Genomic DNA, 25,765 nt, shown 5'->3' with positions numbered 1-25,765 from the left:
GGGAAGGACTGTATCACAACAACACATCACTCCTTTCATAATTCTGCCCCCCCCCTTCTTCTTAAGAACTAAGAACCCAGAAACAAATTCTAAAAGAAATCCGGAGCTGAAATAAGGAAGGTTACTGTTAGGAAAACTGAGCTAGAAAAGAAATGCTATTTTCAAGAAATTTGCACCAAAATAGTTCTGGAAGATAATAATCAGCCTGGACATTAAAGTGCTCCTGACTGAGGTTCAGTAAATTGCCTTCCAACAGCATACAGAAAAACACTTCAGAAAAAGGCCTGGCAGGATCTAGGCCAGGGTTTCTCAACCTTGGCAACTTTAAGACGTGTGGACTTCAACAGAATTCCCATATGCTGGCTAGAGAATTCTGGGAGTTGAAGTCCACACGTCTTAAAGTTGCCAAGGTTGAAAAATCCTGGCCTAGGCAGTAGCAGAATCTTCAATCATGCAGCTCTGTAACTGTAATTTTATGAATTCAGTTTTATGAATTCATAATAAAAAGTTGCCTTTAAGTTGAGCCTGACACCTGGAGACTTTCATGGGCATACCCAGACAGTGTTGCTGGCATCAGTTCAGACATGGTTTGCTCTTGCTTTCTTCCATGATGTAGTTCTGCTCTCCTAATCTAGACCACAGCTCTACAATTTCCTGGTGATCTCAATCCAAGTATTAACCAGATGCTGAGATTCCAAGATCAGTCCAGGTCGGTGAAGTATTGACACCTGCACAGGCATTACATACATGCTCCTTTCAGACCACACTAGTGGAGATCTCATTTAAGGGAAAACCATAAACAAACAATGGAAAGGATTATCAGATTCTGGAACAGAGGAAGGAAGCCATGTCCAGAAGTTGTATGTAATCTTACAGGTTTCAAGTCCTCACAGGATCCACGCTGAGTAGGCATTTTCTAAACCAACACTCCAAAAAGATTGTAAGAAACCTACAATGTGGATCCTGCCTGTCCACATTTAATGATGGCTGTAATCCTAAAAGAGAGACAATCTGGTGTAGTGATTAAAGGCACCTGCTAGAAACTGGGAGTCTGTATTAGTCTTGCCATAGCTGTGAAGCCAGCTGGGTGATCTTGGGCCAGTCCCTCAGCCCTGGGAAGGGGGCAGTGGCAGGCCACATCCAAAAATGCTGCCAAGAAAATTGCAGGGGTTTCTTCAAGGCACACCAAGACTGACTTGAAGGCATAAGATAACCACAACAAGAAGCATCCTTAAAACGCCAGGGAAACTCTACCAGAGACTCCCAGGGCCGTGGGCCAGACTGAGAAGTAGAGAAACGCAATGACAAACCACCTCTGTGCTCTTGTCAAAAGAAGTGCGTGTGCTGATCTACCCCGCATCGCACAGTCGAGCTGAACCTGACGGCAGCTGTACTTTAAGGAACTTCCCCTTCCCTGGCGCAAATGAGAGCTGGCCCGAAAATAATATGAAGGACACCTGGAAAAGGGACGAGGAGAGGGGGATACAGGCAGCTCCGTCGAGCTGTGTGAATGCAGCCTTTGTTGGAGCACTGCCTCACCTCGCCTCCCAGTTCCAGGTAGTCCTCATAGTCTATGCCAGTGTTGTCCAAACGTGGCCACTTTAAGATGAGTGGACTTCAACTCCCAGAATTCCCCAGCCAGCCATGCTGGCTGGGGAATTCTGGGAGTTGAAGTCCACTCATCTTAAAGTGGCCAAGTTTGGACAACACTGGTCTATGCAGTAGAGTTTGATCACCCACCCCCTGCCCTGAAACTAGCATTCGCTTCGGTGTCTCTCTGCCAGCTGGGTCGGCACCCCACGGTCGCGATGAGCGAATCTGCATCGCGGTGCGCGTGGAGGTGATGACTCAGGTCGGTCGCGGCCCTCAGCTTTAACGTAGCTAGGCCGGTAACGAGAACTGCGGAAAACCAAATCGTTGCTCCCAGGAGCGGGCGGGTTGTTGCAGGAGATCAGCTCCGGAGCCGCTTTGTGTTGGCGTGGAGCAATCTCCCGCCTAGCGGGAGGGAGAGAATCGACTCGCCTCCTCCGAGCGGGAAGTCTTTGGGCTCTTTGCAGATATCGCCTTCGAACGAAAATAAGTTTGCTCATGGATTGCCCAGAAATCCCTGGGAAAATCCCGATTTTTAAGAATTCTCGGATTAATAAACAGAGTATTGCTTCTAGTGGACGGAGGAGGGGGAATGCCTTTTTTTATATATATATGTTAGTAGAAATATTGGGGATTATTCCCATATTATAAAGTGCAGCAAATAGCTGGAAATGGATTAGAGGTTGACGGTTAGGAGGTGCCTGATTTGGTTTCTAGTCCAAATTCCCTCTCTGCCCATCCCGGCCGAAGACCCCCTAAACTGCAGGCAAGGTCAGTCTGGTCGCTTTGTCCTGGGGCAGCCCGGAACAGCAGCGAACTGCATGCTGAAATCTGAGGCTCCAACCCCTAACTTGCATGATGATCTTGCACTTAGGACATTCAGAAACTTCAGAAGTTTTTTCCTCTTTAAGAAAACCAAACTGAACTTTTGTTCTTTGTCAGTGTAGAGTGATTATTTCTGGCTAACCACGGCTATTGTAAATCACTGGATTCCTCTGTTGATTTCCATAGGAAATCTTGTTTCTGTTATAAGGCAGAGAAAAGGACTACGGGAAATAACAGCGGGTCCTAGGTATTCATAAAGGCTGGGTTTCTGTGCAAATGTAATGGGAACAGATTATCTTAATCCCAGTTAGGCTTTCTTACAGATGAACATATAGACTTTTACTTTCACTATAGATGTATTAGTGATCTATAGATGCACTTTCACTGTAGATGCGCAGACTTTGCTGTTGACTGTGGAGGGTCATTAAAATAAGAGGAACAGTACTTTCTCCTCAAATCTGAGTGATAAAAAGAAAAAGTGGAAATTAATGTGTTTTAAGTATGTGTGTATAATATATATGTTTGCACACATATATATATACAAATATGGATTATATTCACATAACACACTCTGTTCTCACTGAGTTCTTACTCACTAGCTGGGTTCCCACAACAAACTTAACCATAAACCATGGTCACACATTGTTAGCTCCAGACTTCATTTTGGTGCTTGGCTGCCAGTCCTCTTTTCCGTAGACTGTTTTATGAAGCAGCCTTATAGGTTTTGAACCTTTACTCTGGAGCAAGGCTCTCTAAATTTCACTTTCCTTTTTTGCAGCTTCAGGCCCATGGCATCGTCCCAGAATACATCACCTATCCCCATGTGACCCTCTCCTCTGCCTCTCGCCTTTGTGTGCGCCACAGCCCTCCTGGGGACTTCTCCTGGCATTCCCTCGCTCTCTTGGATCCCCAGACATCGCCAAAGGAAGGCGAGGCTCCCCAAAGCTGGACAGTACATGAAGTGCAGGGGCCACTGGCTAATCCCAGTCACCCGCTGCTGGCTGTGAGAGGTATTGACTAAAGGCATTTTGGTGACTGGAAAACTGGGCTGAAGAAAGGGTAAAGATAGGATCCAGATGAGGATTAAGAGAAAATGTCATAGGAAACTTGCACTCGAGGTCCACTCAGTATAGAAGAGAGAGGATGTGGAAATGTGAAACTGCGGTCAGGTCTTGGGCTTGAAATAACGAGCAGTCCTTTTGGTGGAAATGGCTAGATGAAGGAAAGTGGTAGCAATGCTTAGAAGAACATTTGGGGATAAAAACAAGCCTCTTTGGGGAGAGGATAAGATTCTGTCTGGCTTCATCTTCTGTTCATGACAACTATAATCCTTGACACTTTTTGAATATTCATTTTGGAGTGACTTCTGGAGCAAATGAACATAAGAGTAGCCCTGCTGGGGCAGGCCAGAGCAAAACAACATTACTACCACTTTCACTCTACATGCAAACATCGACTGGATTGACGGTACCCGGTTACCATTACAACACTAGTTGTAATGGTAACCGGGTAACTCAGGCTAGTCTGATGATCAACACTGAGACAGTACTTTAGCTTGGGTCGGGGGGGGGGGCAAATTGGCTGTGTGACGTGTATAGTTTGGTCCATTAACTGAAGAGAACATTTGGAAGGCTCAGAAGGAGCAGTCATAAGAACAGGATCAGGCTAAGGCCTATCTTAATCCAACATTTTGTTTCTCAAGTGATGAACCAGATGTCTGTGGGTTGGATGCAAGGTGGAGATAGAGATGTATCCCTGTCTCACTGTTGTTCCTTGCTGCTGGTATTTGAAGGCATGCTGCCCCCAATCCAGAAGTAACCCTGAGCCTTCCAAATCAATATCCCTTGATACCTGCCTTCTATCAATTTATCCAAGTCCCTTTTAAAACCATCCAGGTTAATGGCTTCATCGCATTGTGAGGCAGTGAATTCCATAAGTTTAATATGTTCCGTGTCTCCTTTTGCCTCTTCTGAGTCTTCTTACACTCACTTTCTTGTGCCCTGCAGGACTTTTACACTTCAATGATGTCCCCCTTTAGTCAGTGTCTTTCCAAACTGCAAAGTCCGAGACATTTTAATCCTTAATCATCAGGAAAATGTGAGAGATTGCTGACAATTTTGGTTGCCCTCTTTTACACTATAATGGCAGTCTTCAGTGAGCAATAAGCGCTACCTTTTTATGGTAGTGCTTATTTCAAAATTCTACAACCTTCAGAAAAACCTTTGATCATTCTGGTTTCCCTGTTCAGTACCTTCTAGCCCTATTACATCCTTTTTCCAAATGTGGCACCCAGAACTGTTAGCACTTTTATTTTCAGTTTATTTTGTAATGGAAAATAATTCAGTATGGAGTCTGCCTTTTTCAAAACTGCTGCATTCTGAGTCAACCTCATAAATGAGCTATGAGCCCAGGATCTTTTTCTTGGTTAGCTACAGGGAACTCACAACCCTTCAGGTTATATGTGGACTTAGGGTGTTTTACACCAATATGCATCATTTTATGCTGATTTGAAATGAATTGCAATTGCCATTTGGTTGGCCATTCGCCCAGTTTAAAGAGATCCTCCTGGAGCTCATCAGAATCACTCTTGGTGTTCACTTCCCTAAATAGTTCGATGTCCATAAACTTGATCAGCTCACTGTTTATCCCTAAATCAAGATAATTTATGAATAAGTTAACATACATTGGTCCCAACATAGATCCTTGCGAGACTTTGTTTCTTATTTCTTTTTTAATAGTAATTAAATTAAAAATATAAATTTAAATCAAGAATATAAATATATTTAAAAAATTACTTCCCTCTAACTATAAACAATTTTAGTAACTTATCACCTCTTAATTTACAACAAATGATCTCTTTGTCCCATATCCCATCTTTTATCTATAAACAAATCCATAAAGCTTCATCGTTTCAGTCCTGATCAGCAAAAGTCCATTAAGGGTTACCAGAAACAAAAATATATCTATTTTAACCTTGATCAAATAAACCAACTTTATATTACTTCTTTTTACTTCTAACAATTTTGGTCTTTAGTCCCTTCAAATAGAAGAACTTGATTTCTTTTCATTTTTAATTTGTCCCTTCTCACAAAAGTTTTCAAAGCTTTAGCTAGCCTCTTTTGTAAATCCAATATAGGAAAAATATCCAGGTCACTCTTTTGGTTTGTTATTTGTATATCCCTTTTAATTATTGAGACATTGGCTGGTTCCATTTGTATGTCCAGTCTAGCATCTTTTTCCATATCATTCTTGTAGCCTGTCATGTTTAAATCCACTTTCAGATCAGTCTCAGTCTTGTCTAGTAAAACTTGTTCCTCTTTCGTAACATCTTTTAAACACACTCTATCTATAGAGGCAGATACTCTTAAACTTCTGGGTCCATTGTTCAAAAATATCCTCCAGTATATCCAGTGTTAAACTATTTTGCTTCATTCTGTATTAGTAAGTCAAATTTAAGTGTTTTTCTCCTTTAATTGTAGTTCCTTCTGGATTCTCTAGTGTCCAACCTTCAAAGTCTCATCCTATCATGTTTTTTTAAGAGAATTCAAAACAAAAGCATTTTCCCACAAGAAGGATTCTTTTAATTAATTCCAAAATCTTATTTCAAATCCATCTGGACCCTTAGTCCATTTGTAACTTTCCATAATCAAAGTTCTAATCACCCTTTTGCTGTTTATTAAAAAAAAGTGATTGTTTTTTTTAAGTCCTTAAAATTGTATTTAAAACTTCTTTCACTAAGGATTGAATGAAACTCACCTGGTGTTTTCAGACTTGTCAATCCAAAGATTCCTAATAGCTGAAAAGTAGTTAACAAGCAATTTCCAAAAATGATTAGAAAAGGAAGTATGCAAACCCAGCGTCCTTTTGAAGGCACTGACTGGGAATTCTGGGAGTTGAAATCCACATATCTTCGAGTTGCCACGGTTGAGAAACACTGCTTTAGACAATTACATTATCAGGGTTGTTTTTCTTTGATTAATTTTTCCAATGAAACCAGCATTTAGCTCATCATCCTATAATTTCCTATATCTCCCCTGGGGTCTTTTTGAAAAATTGGTGTCACATTGACTATCTCTGGCACTAAGCCCAGTTTGAGGGAAAAGTTACATATCTTTGCTAGGAGGTTAGCAATTTCACCTTTGAGTTCTTTATGGACTCTTGGATGGATACCCCCACAGTCCAGTGGTTTGTTATAATGTAGTTTCTCAAAATGTTATCTGTTGTTATCTTGATAAAAAAGTTTTTTTTTCCCCTTCAGGAACTATTGACCTCAAAACTGGCACCTATTTTATACTCTAACAAAGTTGCGAGCTCTGACACACAGTCACTAAACTCACCTTGCTACTCAGTCTATGAAGGTTGCTCTGCTCCTCTCTGCTAAATTCTCTTGCAAAGTCTTGTTTGTTCTCCTAGTCACTTTTTCTAGTCACGAGCTCACAACTCTCTCTCCTCTTTCTAAAGCTGGCTGGGGCTCTTTGTGGGTGAGATACTGAACCCCTAGTCTTCATCCATGACATTTGTCTGCTTTATTAGGCGAGAGGGCTCCTTCAGTCTGACAGATGCAAAAAGAAACAAATCTATTCAGTGATGCAGACTGCATTGTCCATGTTTAGAAATCACTCAAAGGTCAGCTGATGTATGTGCTCTCATTACTGTAACCTTCTAACAATGTTCTCCCTTCTAGCAAGCCTGCTAGCACAGGTTTATGATGTGGATCAGCGTGCCTTAAAGCACCCGTGGGAATTTGCTCACCCAATTGAGTACTGGGTGTGGCTTAATGCAGACACTCTGGCTGTGGTGACAGAGAAAGACATTTTCCACAGGACCATGAAATGTAAATATTAGCAAATCACTGAGGTAGAGTCTAAACTCATGTATTATGCTAAAACCAAAATGTGATTTGTTTGTGAATCCAGCTATTATGCCTTATTCAGCTAACCAGTTAAAATAAACAACCTGGCCCAGACTGCATGGAAGATCTGGACAGCTAGATAGAAATTGTTGTTGGGCTCCTATGGGGATGGCGGCCTTCCAAAACATGCAGCTTGGCCAGCATCCCATATATGATGTACCCTGTATCCCTCTCCCAAAATTCAATGGCAAAATGGCCCCCAAAATCACAAGAGCTCCCCTCCCACATTATCATCGGATGACTGGAAATGATTAATCAGAACACTGAATTGTGTGGCTACCCACCTAAAAAAGATTGCTCTGGGAAAGAAATTTGCTATAGACATGTTGTTTGAGGGAAATCTTTAAAAGCAGATAAAAGACCAAATTGTGCTGTAGACACAGGCAGTGTGATGCCCCCTATGTTGCTTCCAAAGCTCACTGACAAACCTGATTGTACTGTTTAAAAAATTCTGTTAATTAAAAACATGGAAAACTGGCATTCAGCAACATGCCAGATTCTAGCATCTCTATTTACAAGAATGTCTCTGGGCCCTGTATAAGCCTCACAGAAGCATTCTTAAAACGTAAAAATGTGTCCACTGCACCTACCACCAAAAAAAAGTTGACCGTCTCTCACCTCTCATAATGGTCTCTCATGTAGTCCATTTGAGATGACTGGAAACTTTGATCCCATTTCTTCAAGGCACAAGATCAAGATGGCAGTTCAGCCTGCATGAGCGACTCTGTGTCACGGAGGTGCTAGGATACCAACAGGACGCCAGTCACATGTGGATGGCGCTCTCAGCTCTAGGGCTTGAGGCTTTATAATCCTCCGACCACACATGTGGGTAATCTGCCTTGATGCTCATCCCATGAACAGGCTAGCAGCTCTGGCCCAATCTCTTTCTCCTTTCCTTTTCTACTGGCAAGGAGGCTTCTTGTCTCAGGTCATAGAAGCCCAAGCAGTGGCCTTGGCCCGACACAGTTCTCCAGGAATCCCAAGCCTTCCACAGCTCTTTTGGCTATGGTGTGGACAAAGAAGGAATGGACTGGGCAAATAGGTATGGGCAGACAAAGGGAAGAAAGCAAAAATCATCAAGTTTAAGCAGGAATAAGGGCGCCATTATGCCAGGATTCTCCATTTCTGTGTCCTCTTTCCATGCTTGTGTTTCAGTTCCATGTGGTGGAACATGGCCCCCACCAGCCAGACAACGCAGCCCTGCTTAGTGCCCATGGCATCTTGTCTTTCAAGGGGACTTGGCAAGGGGATTTCCGCAGTGTGATACAAGTGAGTTGTTTCTTCTAGTCTTGAAGAAAGATTTTTTTGTATATAGCAGGAAATCTTCACAGATTTTTTTTTTTAATGCTAATAGTTGCACAAAGTTAGATACCCAGAGAAATGAAATCCAGCCTGAACAAATTGTGTAAATTGTTGTTTGGCACGTTCCTGCTTCCATTAGATTTATGGGAGGAGGAAGGAGATATATAAAATTTGCAGGTCTATACCTGCTTGTTGATAGAGAACTGCTTGGTCACCCCTGAAATTTCAGCAGACGTTTCCCACTGATTTTCTGTGCCAGGACATTCCAAGCCTATATGGCGAGTCCCTAGGTCAGTGGTGACTATGGACAGGTAGAATACAAAGTGCTCTTCCACCATAGTTGTGTCTTGCCTCATTGCAGTGGAGGATGGCAAGTTTATCAGTTTGCCCCAGAAGAGGTAGACATGCCTTCTTGCTGTTGTGAGATTCCAGGGCATTGGAAGGACTTCTTTTTTATAATATTTGTATAAGTTACCAGTATGATACCGGGATGGATCTGATCCTAGACTTCCCCTATCTGATTCTCCTCATGTTGGTTCCTATCCCACTTGGGTGTGGTGGTGATTCTGACCAAACATGCCTTCCTCTTTCTTGAGGATGTGGAGACAGCACAAGCCATCTGTCACATCCAGCTGACTTGTGATATCCTTTTTGCCACTGTCCTTGATGACGGTAGGCCCCATCGCCTGCTGGGTGTTGGCCACAGTGGTAAGGTGAGTGAGAGCAATATGGGTGAAAAGGAGCCAGACAGGATTGAGAAAAATTTGATGAAGTACTTTAAGCTCTCTTCTCTCCCCCGTTCCCAGGTCCTTTCCATCTCCATCTGCCCCTATGCCCTGGGCCAGTATCTGTCCCACCACCCCACCAGCCTCTACCTTTCCCAGAGAATACTGCAGTTGGTGGGGCAGAGTCCTGTCCCATGGAAAATCGTTCCTGTGGAATAACTTGTGAACTGGATAGTGAGGACAGGACACTACATTATCATGAACCGTCTTCTCTCCCATGTGGACTTTTGGGGCTTTGAAGAAAGGGAAAGCCAGAAACCGGAGAAATGGTCTTACTGTCCAAAGCAGGGATATGCAATGAGAAGTAATAGGAAACAATGTCTGTTGCCTTCACCTGGAGAGTTAATTGGGGAGGGCAGGGGAGGACAAAGCTATGGAGAAGAGGAAGATTTCTCTAAGTAAAATGTGTACAGGGGATAGATTTTATGGGAAGGAAAAGGCACATGTATAGGATAAAATTTATGGGGTTAGAGGCCCCATACAGGGTGTTCTCTATTCCCTCTATGTCTTCTATGCCAACTAGGTCCCTTAGCTTCAAGGAATGCTGCGTCCCTGGAAAAAGTGCTTCTAGCGTCCACCTTCCCCTTCCTGCCCTTGGCATCATGATTTGCTCATTACTCTTACATTCAAAAAATAAAAAGGGGGGGTAAGTTCCCTTCTTCTTTTTTAAAATCCATATGTCATCCATGCAGTGAGCTGGGGGAACAGCTGCTCTTACCACAACAGAATCAGCACCTGGCTGCTTCAATCTTATCTCCCTGGGTTTTTCTGGTTATTAAGAAGCACACATGCACCTCCCTTAGTTGCAGTTTTAGTCAGAGATACTCAAAATAGGAGTGCAATGAAAACTAGTCCCCTCATACGTATAATGGCATCTCCAGCCAGTTTTTTTGTATGTTGTATGGCTGATGCACAGACATATATGGCTGATCTTCCAGCAAGGTCACAATCAGTGTGCTTGTTGCTGTTGGCAGATAGCGCTTAGATTCAAAAAATCTCTTAAAATGCCCAACTTTTGTGCAGGCAGTTCCATTTTATCTCTTCGAAGAAGCTTCTTTTGTACTGGTAACAAATTATTGAGTAAAATCTGTGCTCCTGCCTAGAGATTCTACTGCTATGAAAAGGGGGGATGGATTTAACTGTTAAGCAGGGGATAACAAAAAGTCATCATGCTGACATGGGGAAAGATAACTAGGCTTGCTTATAGCTCCCTACTCTTCATGTTACAGAATAAAAGAGCCCTCTGGCTGGAACATACCATTTTAATAAAAATTAAGCAATTACAAACGTTATTTTTTAAAGAAGAAGGAATTGCACTTTGGGAAAGTCTTTATCATGCCTGATGGGCATGGTCCAGCACAGGACTGTGAGTCACTTATTTATTTATTTATATTTCAAATTTAGATACCGCCCATCTCTCATATAACACTGAGGATGGCTGTAGTGCAGAAAAGGTCTGCAGCTGGGATACAGCTGGTAGTTTCCAAATAAAATGGGAATATTTTGGCCCTAGAAGGGCACTGTCACCTGAAGAACATCAGGTTTTTGCTATTATTATCAAGTATGCATGCAACTCACAGAAAGGATCTTTCTGAAGAATCCCTGAATTAGGTCCTGTTTGAAATTCAGATAAGCCCCAAACCCTTTCCATCATTTGGAGCCTCTGATCCTAATAAAAAATTTAAAATAAGGAAAGCCAAAGATGACATCCCCCAAAATTGAAACAGAAGTTGACTCTTTTTAACTTAAATCAATAGCAAAGGTGTAATTTCAGGCTTTCTTTGAGCTTGAGCTCAGATCATCTTGACTCTCCTGAGATTGCCCAGACAGGCATTGGTGAGTTGAGAAAACAAATTAGAATATGCTTGCTTCTCCTCAATATTTGTACAGATATGATTGTGGAGGTTCAGGGTTGGATGCCCTTGCTGAAACTGAAAAAGCCATTTCTTTCAATGCAGGGAATACAGACTAGATATCAGGTCTTAAACCCATATTTTAATAGTTTTTTCCCCCTCTTGACCACTATCAATAATACATCTTTAGCATCCTTTACTGGCAGTTACTGCTTGGCTTAGTGAATGTAAACATTGGAAAAAGTCAAAAAGTTCTAGAAGACAAGAAAATAGCATCTATGGTATTGCTCTGAATATTTTAAATGCCATTGTTATGGGCCTTTTGCTGAAGTTGTGCTTGGAGTTCTTGGCTGCTTTTGTGTAGTTGGCTGTGGCCCCATGCCCCATGACTAAATTGTTGTGCAGTGAAAAGGGGACAGAAGAACCTTCCAGGGACTTGCCATCTTCTCTTTCAGCTTTTCTTTCTCTTTTATTCTTCTCTCCCTTCTATGTCTGTTGACTATCTGACCTCAATCTGTCTGCTTAGATTAGATTCCCAAGATGCTTCTCCTGTGCCTCGCCATACATGAAATTCAGTCACAGTTGTGAAACCATAATTTTCTCTGTTGAAGTATTGGATGTGGTTAACGGTCACTCCATGTATGAATTGTGTCCACAGCAGAGAGAAGAGGACAAAAGTGACAGGAAAAGATGAATTGAATCTTAATGGCTGGAAGGGGTCACTGTAATTTATTGTCTTGTGGGAATTATGAATTAATTGTTGCAAAGGCCAGCATTGTATTGCTTATAAAGCCAAAAACAAAGCAATGGGTTGATACTAGAAAGCTGACTTCCATATTTTCAGTGCATTCTAAACCGAAGCATACCAGTGTAGTTGTAGGAGTTTGAGCCAGGACTCCTGAGATCCAGGTTCAAACCCAAACTTGGCCTTGACCCTCATGTGGTGACACAGTGGACGAAACACTCTGTCCTAGTCTAAGAACCATGTGAAAAGATAAAGCAGAAATACTGGTTATTATTTGTATCATTTACTGGTAAAACTGCTTCTGGAAAAACTGTGAATAATGGTATGAGGCATGTGTGAATCTATGTACCAATTCTGTATTGCAGTCATGGAGGTTAATTAGATCTTCATTAAAAAGATAACACCTTTGAATTGAACTTGACTTCTGATGACGGCATAGATTCAAGCACACAGTTTTCTGGGCAGAAAGAAACTGCAGAAATGGTTTGTCATCACTTTTCTTCCAGAATGTTGTTTGACTTCCCAACGTAGCCTACAGCTCTCTATTCCCTGGTGTTCTCCCATCTGAATATTTATCAAGCCAAACTCTCCTTAGGCCACTGAGGCTGCCTGTGGATGATGAAAGCAAAGCACAATCTCTCAGAAGGGTGTTAGGCTGGGGACATCTGTTCTGGAAAGGTATGGCTTGCTGGAGGAGGATGAAAGAGCAGTCCAACACCTGAGAACGCATCAGGTCTAGAAAGACATGGCCGGTCAGAGATCATGGGAGTTGTAATCCAATCCCTTAGAAAGGTGCTGTCCTGAGGAAAGCTGCACAGCATCAGCCCTCTCATCCCTATATAGTCACAAGCCTCTAACTTATCAGTGAAAATTGCCCTTCATTTAAACCTAATGATACAAGAAAAACAGTAGCAATCAACCACCACTATAGGAAAAGTCACTGAGTCAGACACAGATATAAAATGAAACCACTGCCTTCCATGAAAGAGCAAATAGCACAAATTGTAGCTTTGAGAGGGAAAAAAAATCAACAGACCCCAATTAAATGCATGACTTGGTTATTATTGTTCCTGCTTCTGTTGCTGTTGCTAGTGGCGCATTGCTGATGGCTGTTGTGTATAACTTGCAGTGGGACTGAAAAAGATTGGGCATGGAGCTGGTGTTTCTTGTACGTAGAGCCCCTTACAACTTTGGGGCTTTTTTTTTAATATGGTTTGCATGGGGGTCGTTTTAATAATTTTATTAAAGATTATAATCAGAATAGTAAAAACTAATACAAAAAGAGAGAGAGAGAGAGAGAAAGAGAGAGAGAAAGAGAGAGGAAGGAAGGAAGGAAGGAAGGAAGGAAGGAAGGAAGGAAGGAAGGAAGGAAGGAAGGAAGGAAGGAAGGAAGGAAGGAAGGAAGGAAGGAAGGAAGGAAGGAAGGAAGGAAGGAAGGAAGGAAGGAAGGAAGGAAGGAAGGAAGGAAGGAAGGAAGGAAGGAAGGAAGGAAGGAAGATGCAAATATAGTAAAGAAAAAGAAAAATATATAAAGAAGTGACTTCCAACCTTCAACACAAGTATAAACAATTTTAGTAACTTTTCACCTCCTCTTAATTTACAACCAATTATCTCTTCATCCCATGTCCCATCTCTTATCTATAAACAAATCCATAAAGCATTGTCATTTCAGTCGTGATGTCAGCAAAGGTCCATTAAGAGTTGCCAGAAATAACATATCTATTTTAACCGTGATCAAATAAAGCTTTATATATACAGTAACTGTATATTCCTTCCTTTTACTTCTAACAATCTTAATCTTTAGTCCATTCAAGTAATCCCATGGAACTTGACTTCTTTTCATTTCTTTTTCATCCCTTCTCATAAGATTCATCCAAGCTACGGATTTCTTTGTACGTCCAATGAAACATGTTTTTCCATGTCATTCTTGTAGCCTTTCATTTGTAGATCCACTTTCAGTGTCAACTCTGTCTCTGTCTTATCAGATAAAAACTTGTCAGATAAAACTGGTTCCTCTTTCTGCTATTTCTTCCAAACTATCTTTTGGACACAATCTATCCATAGAAGCAAACATTGCTATTGACATTTTTGATATTAACTTCTGATTCCATTTTTCAAAAGTATCCTTCAGTATTTCCAATGTTATAATATTTTGTGTCATTCTATAACTGTTAATCAGGTTTATGTATTCTTCTCTTTAATTAAAATGTTTAGTTCCCTCTAGTGTCCATTTTTTGAAATTGTTTATCTCTTTTATGTTCAAAATAAGTCAACTTTCCCATGGGAAGGATTCCTATAATTAATTTCAAAATCTTATTTCAAATTTATCTGGACCCTTAATCCGTTTATACCTTTTTAAAATCAAAGTCTTAATTAGCTTTTTGCTGTTTATTTTAATTTTTTTCAGTTCTTAAACTTGTAGTTAAAATTTCTTTCATTAAGGATTGAAGGCAGACTCACCCAGTGTTTTCAGACTTGTTAATCCAAAGGTTTCTAATAGGTGAAAAGTAGTTAATAAGCAATTTCCAAATGTGATTAGAAAATGAATTATGCAAACTTAGTGTCCTTTTAAAGATGCTGACCACAGTTTCAGCAAGATGGCTATTCCCTTGTCTCCCAGTGCTCGAAACCTGCCAGAGACCACTCTACTGACTGGCTCTTCATTCTTTGCCATGGTCATCAGCTCTGCTTTTCGCAGAGCCATCTTCAGTCTGCCATTTCTTCCTCTGGAAGTCCCCAATATGGTTTGTTTAATGCTGCAGATTGGCTGTTTCATTGCCACCTAAAGCTGAAAGCCCTATTTTTATTTACTTGGAAGTCAGTCTGAGTAAACCCAGTGGACATTGTTTCTTGTTAAAAATGCTTTATACATTCCATGTTTTCTTTTAGTACATTGAGAGACCCCCCCCCCCATATTCTAATTAAGACATTCACATGGAGTCATCTGAAGTTTTTCTGTATGGTTTCTATAGATGTACCTGCATTTTCATTAGCCCTTTGCACCAGAACCTTACGTTTTTTCTGACCAGATGTATCCTAAATACAGAAAGAGCAGTTCATTTGTGCTTCTGCTGCTCTCCTCTATATAAGTGGAAACCCTGAGCATGGAAGCTTCTTTCATATATGTACTCAGTACGTGGCACTCAAATTGGGCTATTAAGGTTAGTCCTCTGCATGGGGTGGTGAGCTAAAAAAAAGTTGAGTCAGACACTGAAAGTAGGTTGGACATACAGCTTTGGGTAACTCCCAAACAAATATCTTAAACATGAAAAAGAATGCACATTTCTTGAGGAGTAGAACCAGCTGAAGAGACCTCACCCATCACAATTTTATGTACACAGATTTTGGAGCACTAATTAAAATTCTGAAACCATTACAGAAAAGAAGAAAATCCTAGAACACCAGCGTGAGAGACCAAAAGAGTCCGTGATTCAGGACACTGTTACAAAACCTGCAGAGGAAGCTGGAACCTTGAAGAATGAATGTTCAGACCTCCATTGTGAAAGATAGGAAGGAAACTGCAAAAGGCCAAATCTCCACCCAATCTGGATTTTTTTAAGCCCAGGTCTGGTAGTCCTACCTTCAAATCGAACACACCCAGGGACAGTCCCAACAAACCAACACCAAAGAATTGTATAGAAAAGTGAATTCAGATTAGCTATTTTTATCAGCATTCACTAAAACAAGTTAGATCTGTATTGTGGCCAAGGTTTAATAGTGTATTAATTACTCAAAAGGATGCACCATTTATTTGATTAACCTTTTAGGATTAATCAATTGACTCCAATAAATTAAGCTGCAGATTGTGATATATCAATTATTTATAATACAAATACTTTTTAATAAATAGATAGCAAGTATCATCTTCGACATTTTCCAACGCTTCCTGATAGGAAAGTCTGGATGTGTCTGCTTGATTAATCCCCAGTAGGCAGAGGTGACAAGGAGCCTCTTCTACGTGAATAAAACCATTTCTCTCTCATCACATTAAATACTTTTAAACAAATTAATGAAATACAATTTTACAAAACTCACCATCACCTCTTAGAATCTTCTTTAATTATGAATTCTGCATGGCAACCGTTACTAAGAGAATCGTCTCTGAAACTGATGTTCAAAGAATGTTACATCAAATCTTCAAACAGCCGAGAAAGGTTCAAGCTACAAAGTTGAAACATCTGTTGCCTTCTATGCATTTTTCAGTGAGGAGATCAGAGAGGAAAGGGAAAAAGCAGACAAAACAACCTTGGTTCAGCTTTATTATTTAAATCAAACAGCGTGCGTTGGATGTTTTATGCTGAGAGAAAGCAGGATGCTTAGAGAGGGCACTGTACAGATTTACAGACTGGAACCAGACTTCTGAGCAGCCAGAAATATTTTCCTCCTCTTTGTTTTCATTTAACCGAGCCAGGATTTTCTAGCCTGACGGAAGCCATCCCATTTCAACAAGGTGACTCGAATGGCACGGAAACGTCTGATTCCAGAACTGTTGTTTGACCTCAAACCATAATCCGTCCAGTGATAATTGTTCATGAAACTCTTTTGATGGAGCTGAGGGGTCAGTATTATAGTTAAGATTAAAAAACAGAACATGGCACTTTCCTGCAAAATAGTCCCTCCCCAGAAGGAGGGTGTCAGCTCTGTACATGGCATAATCTGTGCTGGCTCCCGTCACTGATGTGAACAAGTGAGGGCCAGCATGAATTTACACTGGAGAGACTGAAGGTCCTGAAACAATAGATCTCTTCCCTTAATAAGAAACAAGCTATGTGTTACATTTCTTCTGAGATCACATTGTTTCTGAGCACAGACTGGCAATTGCGCGCTTGGATATTTCCCCGCATTTCTATCTCTGGAAAACTTGCAGGTCAGAGAGAAGAACTGTGGTTTTTAGACTTAGGAGCATTCAAATATTGTATCTGTTTGTACATTCATTCTATATACATCCCTACTACTCATAAAAAACTATCATGGGAGATAACCATCAGGTTAAACCATTTTAAAACCTCACTAAAGTGTGGAGGGGGAAGCAAAAGCATGCGTCACATAGCCATTCCATCCCACTGCCGTTCATAGATGTCCAGTAAAAGAGGTGAGTACACAATCTGCATTCCAAGATGTGATTTCCCACCTGGCATTCTGAAATGGCAGACTCACAAAAGGTCTGCATGACCACGTTTTTCATCTAGCTTGCTTTAGGAGCAGCCTTGAAGTTTCTTAGACCACCCGTATAAAATAGTAGAGGCTCTTGAGGAAACCAGTAGTATGTCAATGTGAAGGTGTAGTCATGAGGAACTTTTTGGTGACTAGTGTCGCAGTGGATGAGATAATGATGCCAAAGGGGTGGGGTCTCATCATATATATAGGTGGGGCTAGTTTGAGGGGTGGATTTTAATTAAATGAGGGCTGGATTTTAATTAACTACATCAAGCGTATTAACATTTACATTATGCTTTCCACCTCAAGATTACAGGAAACCATCACCCAATTCAGGCATTCTCCCCACTGATATCAGGTAATGCAACTGAACTCATCTGAAAAATGGGGTTAGGGACTGCATGTGGTTGTCCAGTGGGGTATTATTTATTCCACAGCAAAACTGGCTCATAAAACATTTGAAATGGAGAATCCCATCCCTTTCATTTTTCCGTGAAGGAATCTGACCTTTTGCCATCACCACTCAGACTAGACTTGATGAAATTACATCTCCCCCTCATCTCTTCTCCAGTGGCCTCACCTCTAAACATGGGAACAGATAAAGCTGTCTGACATGTTAAGTTCATTTGCTGTACTTGTAAAACCTGAATTAGCAAACACTCCCACGATAGAAAAATGAAGGATAGAGAGACAGGGTAAAGGCTTCTAGGCAACTGATAATAAAATAAAATAAAATGTTACTGTTTGACAGCAAAGTTGAAACAGCAACTTATCATTACTATTATTTTATTCTGTACTCTCAGTATGTTCAACAGGAGAAGCAAGAGCCAGCTCCTTTTCCTGAGGAAGGCGCGTTCTAAAAGTGAATAATAGGGAAAGACAAGAAGGGTGGAAGGAGGGAGAGAGAGTCAAATGTTTGGAGTTAACTTTGAGTCAATTACACTTTATTTAGCTTAACTGTGGTGTAACACAGGAAAGGCAGGACGGGCAGAAGTTTCGAGGAAGCCTTGCCAGAGTTGATTCTAAGAAGAGGCTTCAAAGGGGAGGAGGGGCAACCCACATTGTGCCCTTCTCAGCTCCCCAGTGGTGTTTGGCTAACAAGGGAAGGTTAGACTCACATTTGAATCTGACAGGGCTTCTATGCTTTGAACAGCTGCATGACAAACAGAATGTCGACCTCTGTAGCTTTTGCTGGCAGAAATGTGATTATGGCAAAAGCTGTAACTGCTGAATGTTTGCACCTCACACAACTTTCATAGGTACAGGAGCCTTGCCAGAAACAGGGCATCCATAAAGAACAAAAGGCAACTACTGTTTCATGTATTCTTTTCATGCCATGATTTCCCTCCACTGCAATGCTGTGAAACCTCCCCCCGGGACACTATTTCAGGACGATATGAAACACAGTTTCTCTCCTCTGCTGACTCTCACATCATCTGACTCCTCCGCTCCTTCAGCCTCCTCTGACTGGAGCACTTCAACTTCAGAGGATTGCTTTGCTCAACAGATCCCAGATGGCTTTTTAGCAGGTATCAAATCTTTCCTGAATGTGGAAACACAATGCACCTTCTACACCATTGAAATACTTTGTGGGTGGCTAGGGTGTTCCCCATCCCCCCATTTTCTCACCTTTTTCCAAATCTCATCCATACCAGCTAGTTCCAAGATAACCATAAACTCCTCTGCTGAAAATACCAGGCACTGATATTTCTAATGTTCATTGACTCATGAACTCTTTGACTCATTGACACCTGATTCTGCTATATCAAGTGCACAAAAGTATGCGCATGTTCATATTTTTAATCACAAAAGTCTGGCAGGAGGTAATGATTCAGCTGTCTTTTGAAGCCCTCCAGATATTTTGAGATACAACAGCAAGAACAAAAATATCTGATTATGCATCTGTGCAGTGCAGAGGTAAATTATAGAATTGGCTGCCCTCTGATGTAGTGATGGCCACCATTTCAGAAGGTATTAAAAGGAGACTAGACAGGTTCATGGAGGAGCTCTCTCTCAGTGGCATTGGCATTCACAAGATGACTCATCCCAATGGGATATGCTGCTTCTGCTACATCAAAATAACACGATAAGAGCCTTAGAAGCCCTTAAAAGAAGCTCTATGTGCCAATAGTTATCTTAGAATAACAAAACCCTCTCTCCTGCTAAAACAGGTTCTCTTGTTCATTCTTTCTTTATTATTTTGTCAAAGCACTTTCAAATATTGTATGTTATACGTAGGTCTGAAGATTTGTTTTGCTTTACAGACCTCGTAGGATAAATTCTCTCCAAAGCAAACAATGTGCTAATTGAAACGTGTTGCTTAGTGAAGAGGGAATTTCTTGCACTGGTTTCTATCTGTCTTCATTTCTGAATGCTGACACGCTGTCACACAAATTCATGTTAATGAAACCCAGTCAGATTTAAGGTATGTGGAGCTTGTGAGTGACAAGGGTAAAATCAGCTGTGGCAGAGATAGGAATGCATCAGTAGGAAGGGAGAATTCATTCTCCTGCTGCTACTTAATTCTAGGGCTATTTTCCTCCTGGCTGCCCTGTTTTAAGAATAGGCATTGGAAACAGAGGACACACACACGTATATGCACACATACGTAGAACTGGCCAATTAGCAAATTTGGCAAAGCTGCTTGAGGAAACATACAAAAACTGAAAAATGCCTTCAAGCATGGCATTTGACGAGTTATCTCTACCTAATTTAAATCATCATAAGCAGAATGTAATAAATGGATTCCCAATGAAAGAAAGCCGCTTAAGTACAATCTAGGGCTTGAGTGGAGAGCGATCTATCCAGTCACCGCTTATTTACGGAAAGGGGAGCCTCGCTGCCTGGAAGCCACATGGGTACAGCACTCATTCACAGCAAGGGGGCCCCAACCTTGGATATTATTGGTTCCCAATGTCCTGCAGACCTGCAGCTCAGGGAGAAAATAGGTATATATTTTTCCCTCCCAATCAGTATGGCTTTCCTCACATTGTGAGCAAGGAGCAGTTTTATTTATGACAGTGGTGGGGCTTCTGTAAGTTCTATGCTGGTTTGAGGGCAACTTTGTGGGGAGACAAAGGGCCAATCTGTTTCCTTTTGGCCTTTCCCTGACATCACAGAATGCTGGAGTGAAACTGGCAGGATTCAGGGAAGTTGGTGGAGTTATTGGATTTGCCTCTTCAAAAATGAAGGCTTCTCTCCAACTTTAAAAGAGAAGAAGCCAGTGGATCTCAGAAACCACTGAATTCTCTGCAGAAAGTAGATCCCTCACGTTTGCCCTCCTTATCGCAACTTTTCAAGGATCTATTTTAAAAAGTTACGTATTCCCTATTTTGTGGAACCAGTAATTCAAAATGCAGGTGATGCAGTCTACCATTACCATAGTTACCCTGTAGCAAGAATCCTAAGAGTTTATTTAAAAATAATATTTACTGTATTTTTATTTACAATATTTTATGCTGTTTGTAAGCCATTTGGGGAGGATTGTTATCCTGAAAGGCAGGATATAACTAATGGTAATTAATAAAACTTCAAGGTCAATAATACTTTTCCACTTAAATCAAACCATTTTCTGCTTATTACGGAATAATAAATTACTTAGTACTGAAAATAAAATAAAAATATGAATGCAAAAATATGTAACAATATAAACCCTATCAGGACTGCCAATTTTTTCATTCAAGAATCAGCAAGGAATGAAAAGCAAGTGATTTTGCTGTTATTGTCCTCCATAATACTCTCTTTGCTTTAACATTCTCAATTATGGATCCAGTATGCCAATCTTTCTATACTGTTGAGATCTAGAACCTTCAGCTTTCTATGGGTTAAGGGAGAATGTATTTTCTCTGTAATAAGTCCTTTTTCTAATATTTTTGTTTTGATAAGGATACTAGATAATTAAACATTGAGGCATACATGAAAGATCTGTACCCAAGGGCTGTGAATTTTTTAAAAAAATCAATATAGACCCAGGTTTGGAAAAGATCTAAAGCACCAGGCTCACCTTGGCAGATCCCTAAAGAGTTAAACAGGACTTTGTCAGTACTTTGATGGAACCATCAAGAAATCCCAGAGCTGTGAACTAGGCGGAGAAATCTCCCCCAGAAATTCCTGGAAGAGGATAGTGACAAACCATTTCTGTATTAGTGTCAAGAAAACTACATGGATGTATCCATGTAATCTTCAGGAGTCAAGCTCAGTTTGAGTAATAATATATGGCAGTACCTAGCCAACCTAGTTGATCTTGGGTTAGACCTACTTAGTATTGACCATGGCTTGTTGAAGTCATAATTGGCTTAGTTTACAATCTTGCTAGGCTATTAAATAAAACCTTCAAACATAGTGGCTGGATTTGTACATTGTACAACATTAAACTCAAATCATATAATGTCTAATGCTGTGACAGACAAGACCACCATCTTTAATGAGGTTTATTCCTTATCAACCCAATCTTCCCTGAGCTCAAAAGGCTAGGCAGGGTTAGACCTGAATAGTACTTGGATGGGAAACCACCAGGAAATCTTATGATGGTAAACTGGACGGAAAAGTAAAAAAACATCCTGGAAGACAACAGTGGCAGACAACTTCAGTAACATTGCCAAGGAAGCAACATAGGCATGTCTGTGTAATCATTTCAGTGATCCTGAAGAAAAATTTAAACCAAAAAAATGGCCCTTTACATATTCAAGCCCACAAAAATGTTTCTCTATTTTTTACACAGGTCTGCAACTGGTGTTCCAGAATATAAGAATAAAAACTCCCACTGCATCATGTGAAAAGCCTATCTACTCCAGAATCTTCTATTTTCAACTGTAAGCCACCAGATGACTCTATAGACCTATAAGGAAGCCATTCTATGTTAGATTGAATGCTATGTATCATCTGTGATCAGGAAGGTTCCAGAGTCATCATGACTAACATTTACATGATGAATTTGTCTCATCCCTCTTTTCAAGCTGTCCAAGTTGGCGGCCATCACTATATCTTCTGGCAGCTATTTCCAGAGTGTAACTATGTGCTGTATTTCCATTTTTCGGTCCTGAATCTTCTGCCAATCAGTTTAGGTTGATGTTCCCAAGTTCTCAACTTCAAGAAAGGGGGAAAAAAATCTTATCCATCCATATCTCCGTGCCCTGCATAATTTTATATCTCTCTCTCATCATGTGTGCCTCCCCCTTTATCTTTGCTATGCTCTGTGAAGAACAAAGACAGTCAAAGCCTGGCCTAGTTTCTTTTTCCCCCAGCAGTAAATGTGTTTGGCCATAGATGCTACTCTTTGAATCTGTGTCTAAAAACATCTGGTAGATTTAGCAGAACATAAATTATATCATTTAATTTAAGGCAGAGATTTTGAGAAACAGGAGTTGGTGGTATGTCACATAAGGAATGAGCAAAGACCCCCACCCCCTTGGACTTCTTAACAGGGCAACAGAATCTGACTCCTGCTCTACTCTTTTATTTTGTTTGAGCACAAATCTTTTAATCTGATAAGATGGGAAGGCCTATTCTCCTACTTATGTATGATGTTACATAAATTACTTATGCATGATCTCATCTTTAACCATGTCAAGGATTGCCTTCATACTAATTAAGCCAGAATAAAAGAACTTTATTTCAGGTCTAAAATACTGATGAGAATTTTGCCCAGAATCCTTCTTATAAAATAAGTTTACAAGTGTTAAAATACCTATGGTAAATTGCATTATTAAATTAATGAGACTCTACAATTACATGCTAAATGTATCATTAAGGACTTACATGCAATGAACAAAAGAACAGATTTAATAAGGCAAAAATAATTGATCTGAAATAGATAAAATAGATCTAAATATGTAAATGTTTTAAAAACCAAGAGAACGAAAAGGGTTTGGTGCCAAAAGCAGTGTGGGTGTCAGGCTGCCAGAGGAGGAGGAGAGGGAGGGAATATCACTGAGAAAGACATAACTTTTGTTTCCACCTTAAGGACCTTAAATTGAGGGGACATTTGGTTGGTTCATAGCAAGAGAAAATGTGTCTGAGCTCTTCTCCATTTTTTAAAAATGAGTAAATGTCTTATTTACAACATGGACAAATAGTTCAAACCAAGTTGAAACTCAAAAAACTTCCCCAGTTTTAAAAAAAAAAGCCTATTTTTTAAAAGAGTTCAGAAGTCCATCAAGAAAGAGGTTCTTCAAACTCCATTTTACTAAGGATTAAATTCATCCCCAGTGTGATCTGACATGAGGGTTACCTGCAGATTTCCTAGATTGTATATACCGTAAATAAAGGGCCCTTATTTCCTACAGAAGCCTTCCCTGGGATTTCAGAAGATAATAAGCTTATGTAGTTATTGTGAGCTGACACTGTAACAGAACCTGGAATTCATAACTCTAGGGCAGGGATGGAAAAATATTAATTATAGTCATTTCAAACCAATTTAAAGGACTCGCCTGAAGAAGTCTCCTGTGCAAATTTGTATACCTGAGATTCTTCCAGATTATCAAGTATCTCCTGGCAGACTGAGACAAGGGCATTACAGAACATTAGTAGACCACACCATTTTCAGGCAAAAGATCCCAGTTCAATATGTTATAATTTACGATCAGAAAAGAAGCTGGTCTGAAATATTGCAGACAATGCTAAATTTGCTTAGTCTTCCCCAATCTGGTGCCTTTCAGCTATGTTGGGCTACATCTACAAGACTGTCAGAGTCTGCATGCTTACTGGATATTTTGAAATATGTAGCCCAACACTTCTAGAGGGCACCAGACTGGAGAAAACTCAGCTAAATAAACCAATGGATTCACTTGATACATATTTTCCTAGACTTTTTTTCTCTATCTTCAGAGCTGCAAGGCTATATTGAAATATTTTTGATGTAGAACTAAGAAGTTGTAACACAGATAGCTTAAGTTATTTTTCTTTAGGATTGCTGATCAAAAGTAGTTTATTGTTTGGTTTTACTGTATGATTGCATTCATTCTTTGTGATACTCTTACAATGCACAGTATAGAAGAAACCATGCATATCCATACTATCTGAACTGCACTATAGACTTCGAGCCATAGCTGCTAGCATGCTTACTTTCCCATCAACACTTGAATACCAGATTATATGCATGCATGTATGCATGCATACATACATACATACATACATACATACATACATACATGGCATATAGCACAAATGGGCTGAGAGAGAGAGAGAAGGGTCAGGGATCTGGCAACCAGAAACCTGCTGATTACTAGCAAGGTGAGTGCACTTCCATGTGATTTGCTAAAAAGAGGGAGAGTCAGAGAAAGTCCACTTTTGGAGGACATTATTTTGCAAATAAATTTGGTTTGTGATAAAATGGGTTTGACATCTATCACACAGATTTTTGCTGTATAATTTAGCATTGACTATAGGGCCTCTTTGGAGTTTCACCCTGCCCACCCCTCTCTTCACTAACAACAAGCTAATGGATCTCTGGCTTCATCTCAGCATCACCAAAGAGCATGCAGGAGTCCCAGAAGAGACAGATTTGTTAAAGCTGCAGGCATGAGATTCCATTTGTGGTGACCTAGAAGCCAGAGGCCTTTCCTCAGCACCTGGATCTATTACACAGTATGTCCAAAAGGGCCTTTAGCACTGGCCTTGTTTTTGTATTTCCACACTTCACATTTCCACAGAGTATAACAAATATTGGAGCTCAGCAGCCAGCTACTGAGGAGCTCTAACTGTTGTCAAGAGCCTGGATCAGGAGGCAGGCACAAAGAGAAGCACTGAGGAGAATATAGGCTTCCCATACATCCTGGTTTAACTGGGTTTGTCATGGTTTTGGGACCCAGTACAGGCCAGGCTGACTTAGAAAAAATTCCCAGGAAGTAAAGCAGTTCAGACTGACAAATGAATGGACAGGTTCCACCATTTGTCATACTTCTTTTCCACTTTGCCTGTGCAAGCTTGCTCGTCATGGCCCTTGTTCTGGTTAACTGCTTGGAAATATGGTAAACCCAGGCTACAGGTTGGGAAGAAGTCTAGGCAGGAAGCAACACAGGAATAAAGTTTAGGAAAGTGGTCTCCAGTGTTCCCCAACCTATCTGAGCTCATATCTACATTTAGAATTTTAAGTGAGACTCTTACAAAATGGTTGTTGGAGGGCCTTGTATATTCACAAAATGGCTGTCATGGAAGTTATAACCATGTGCACATCACCAATTTACCACAATGTTACCTGTCATTTCTTCTAGCAACACCTTTTTGCAGGATGCTTACTTTTACACTGCTTACTTTGTGTTTTTTTCAGGGGAGGGCACACTCTTAAAAACACTGGATTTTACTGTTTGAAAATGCTTACAGGATTCATTTGAGGCTAGGGGCATTTTTGGAAATAAAGATTATTGCGGCAAGAGCCAGTTTCTTGCCCCATAAATCACCTGCATACAGAGAGAGAGAGAGAGAGAGAGAGTTACAGGAGCAATCCTGCAATTAAACTAATGGTGAGAGCCATAATAGCGATGTTCAAGACCTGCTGTCTCTGACATTTGATCTATATTTGATTTATTTATTATCTAGAAGGAATTTGTTCTCCTAGATCCAGGTCCTCCTAGATACTTACTCAGTATTAAGGGAAAAA

At 40.5% G+C, this 25,765-nt stretch overlaps 1 protein-coding gene across 1 annotated transcript; it reads left to right on the top strand.

Annotated features, from left to right (window-relative positions):
* Nucleotides 1-1,732: 1,732 nt before the first annotated feature.
* On the top strand, nt 1,733-9,595 carry LOC112541015 (clathrin heavy chain 2-like; the record flags this gene model as incomplete). Its single annotated transcript, XM_025168616.2, is given in 9 exon segments — nt 1,733-1,852; nt 3,194-3,425; nt 7,100-7,249; nt 8,012-8,126; nt 8,204-8,289; nt 8,292-8,361; nt 8,479-8,595; nt 9,165-9,342; nt 9,436-9,595. Coding segments are annotated over 9 exon segments (1,206 nt in total), but the record flags the coding sequence as incomplete, so codon positions are not given.
* Between the last annotated feature and the right edge of the window lie 16,170 nt (nt 9,596-25,765).

This window comes from Python bivittatus, unplaced genomic scaffold (genome assembly GCF_059951505.1).
Source record: "Python bivittatus isolate LINGU-HERP-01145 unplaced genomic scaffold, Pbiv_v1 ctg000080_np1212, whole genome shotgun sequence".
In the NCBI taxonomy this organism is placed as follows: Eukaryota; Metazoa; Chordata; class Lepidosauria; order Squamata; family Pythonidae; genus Python; species Python bivittatus.
The sequence above is the reverse complement of the archived record's forward strand: the minus strand, read 5'-3'. Positions and strand labels throughout refer to the sequence as shown.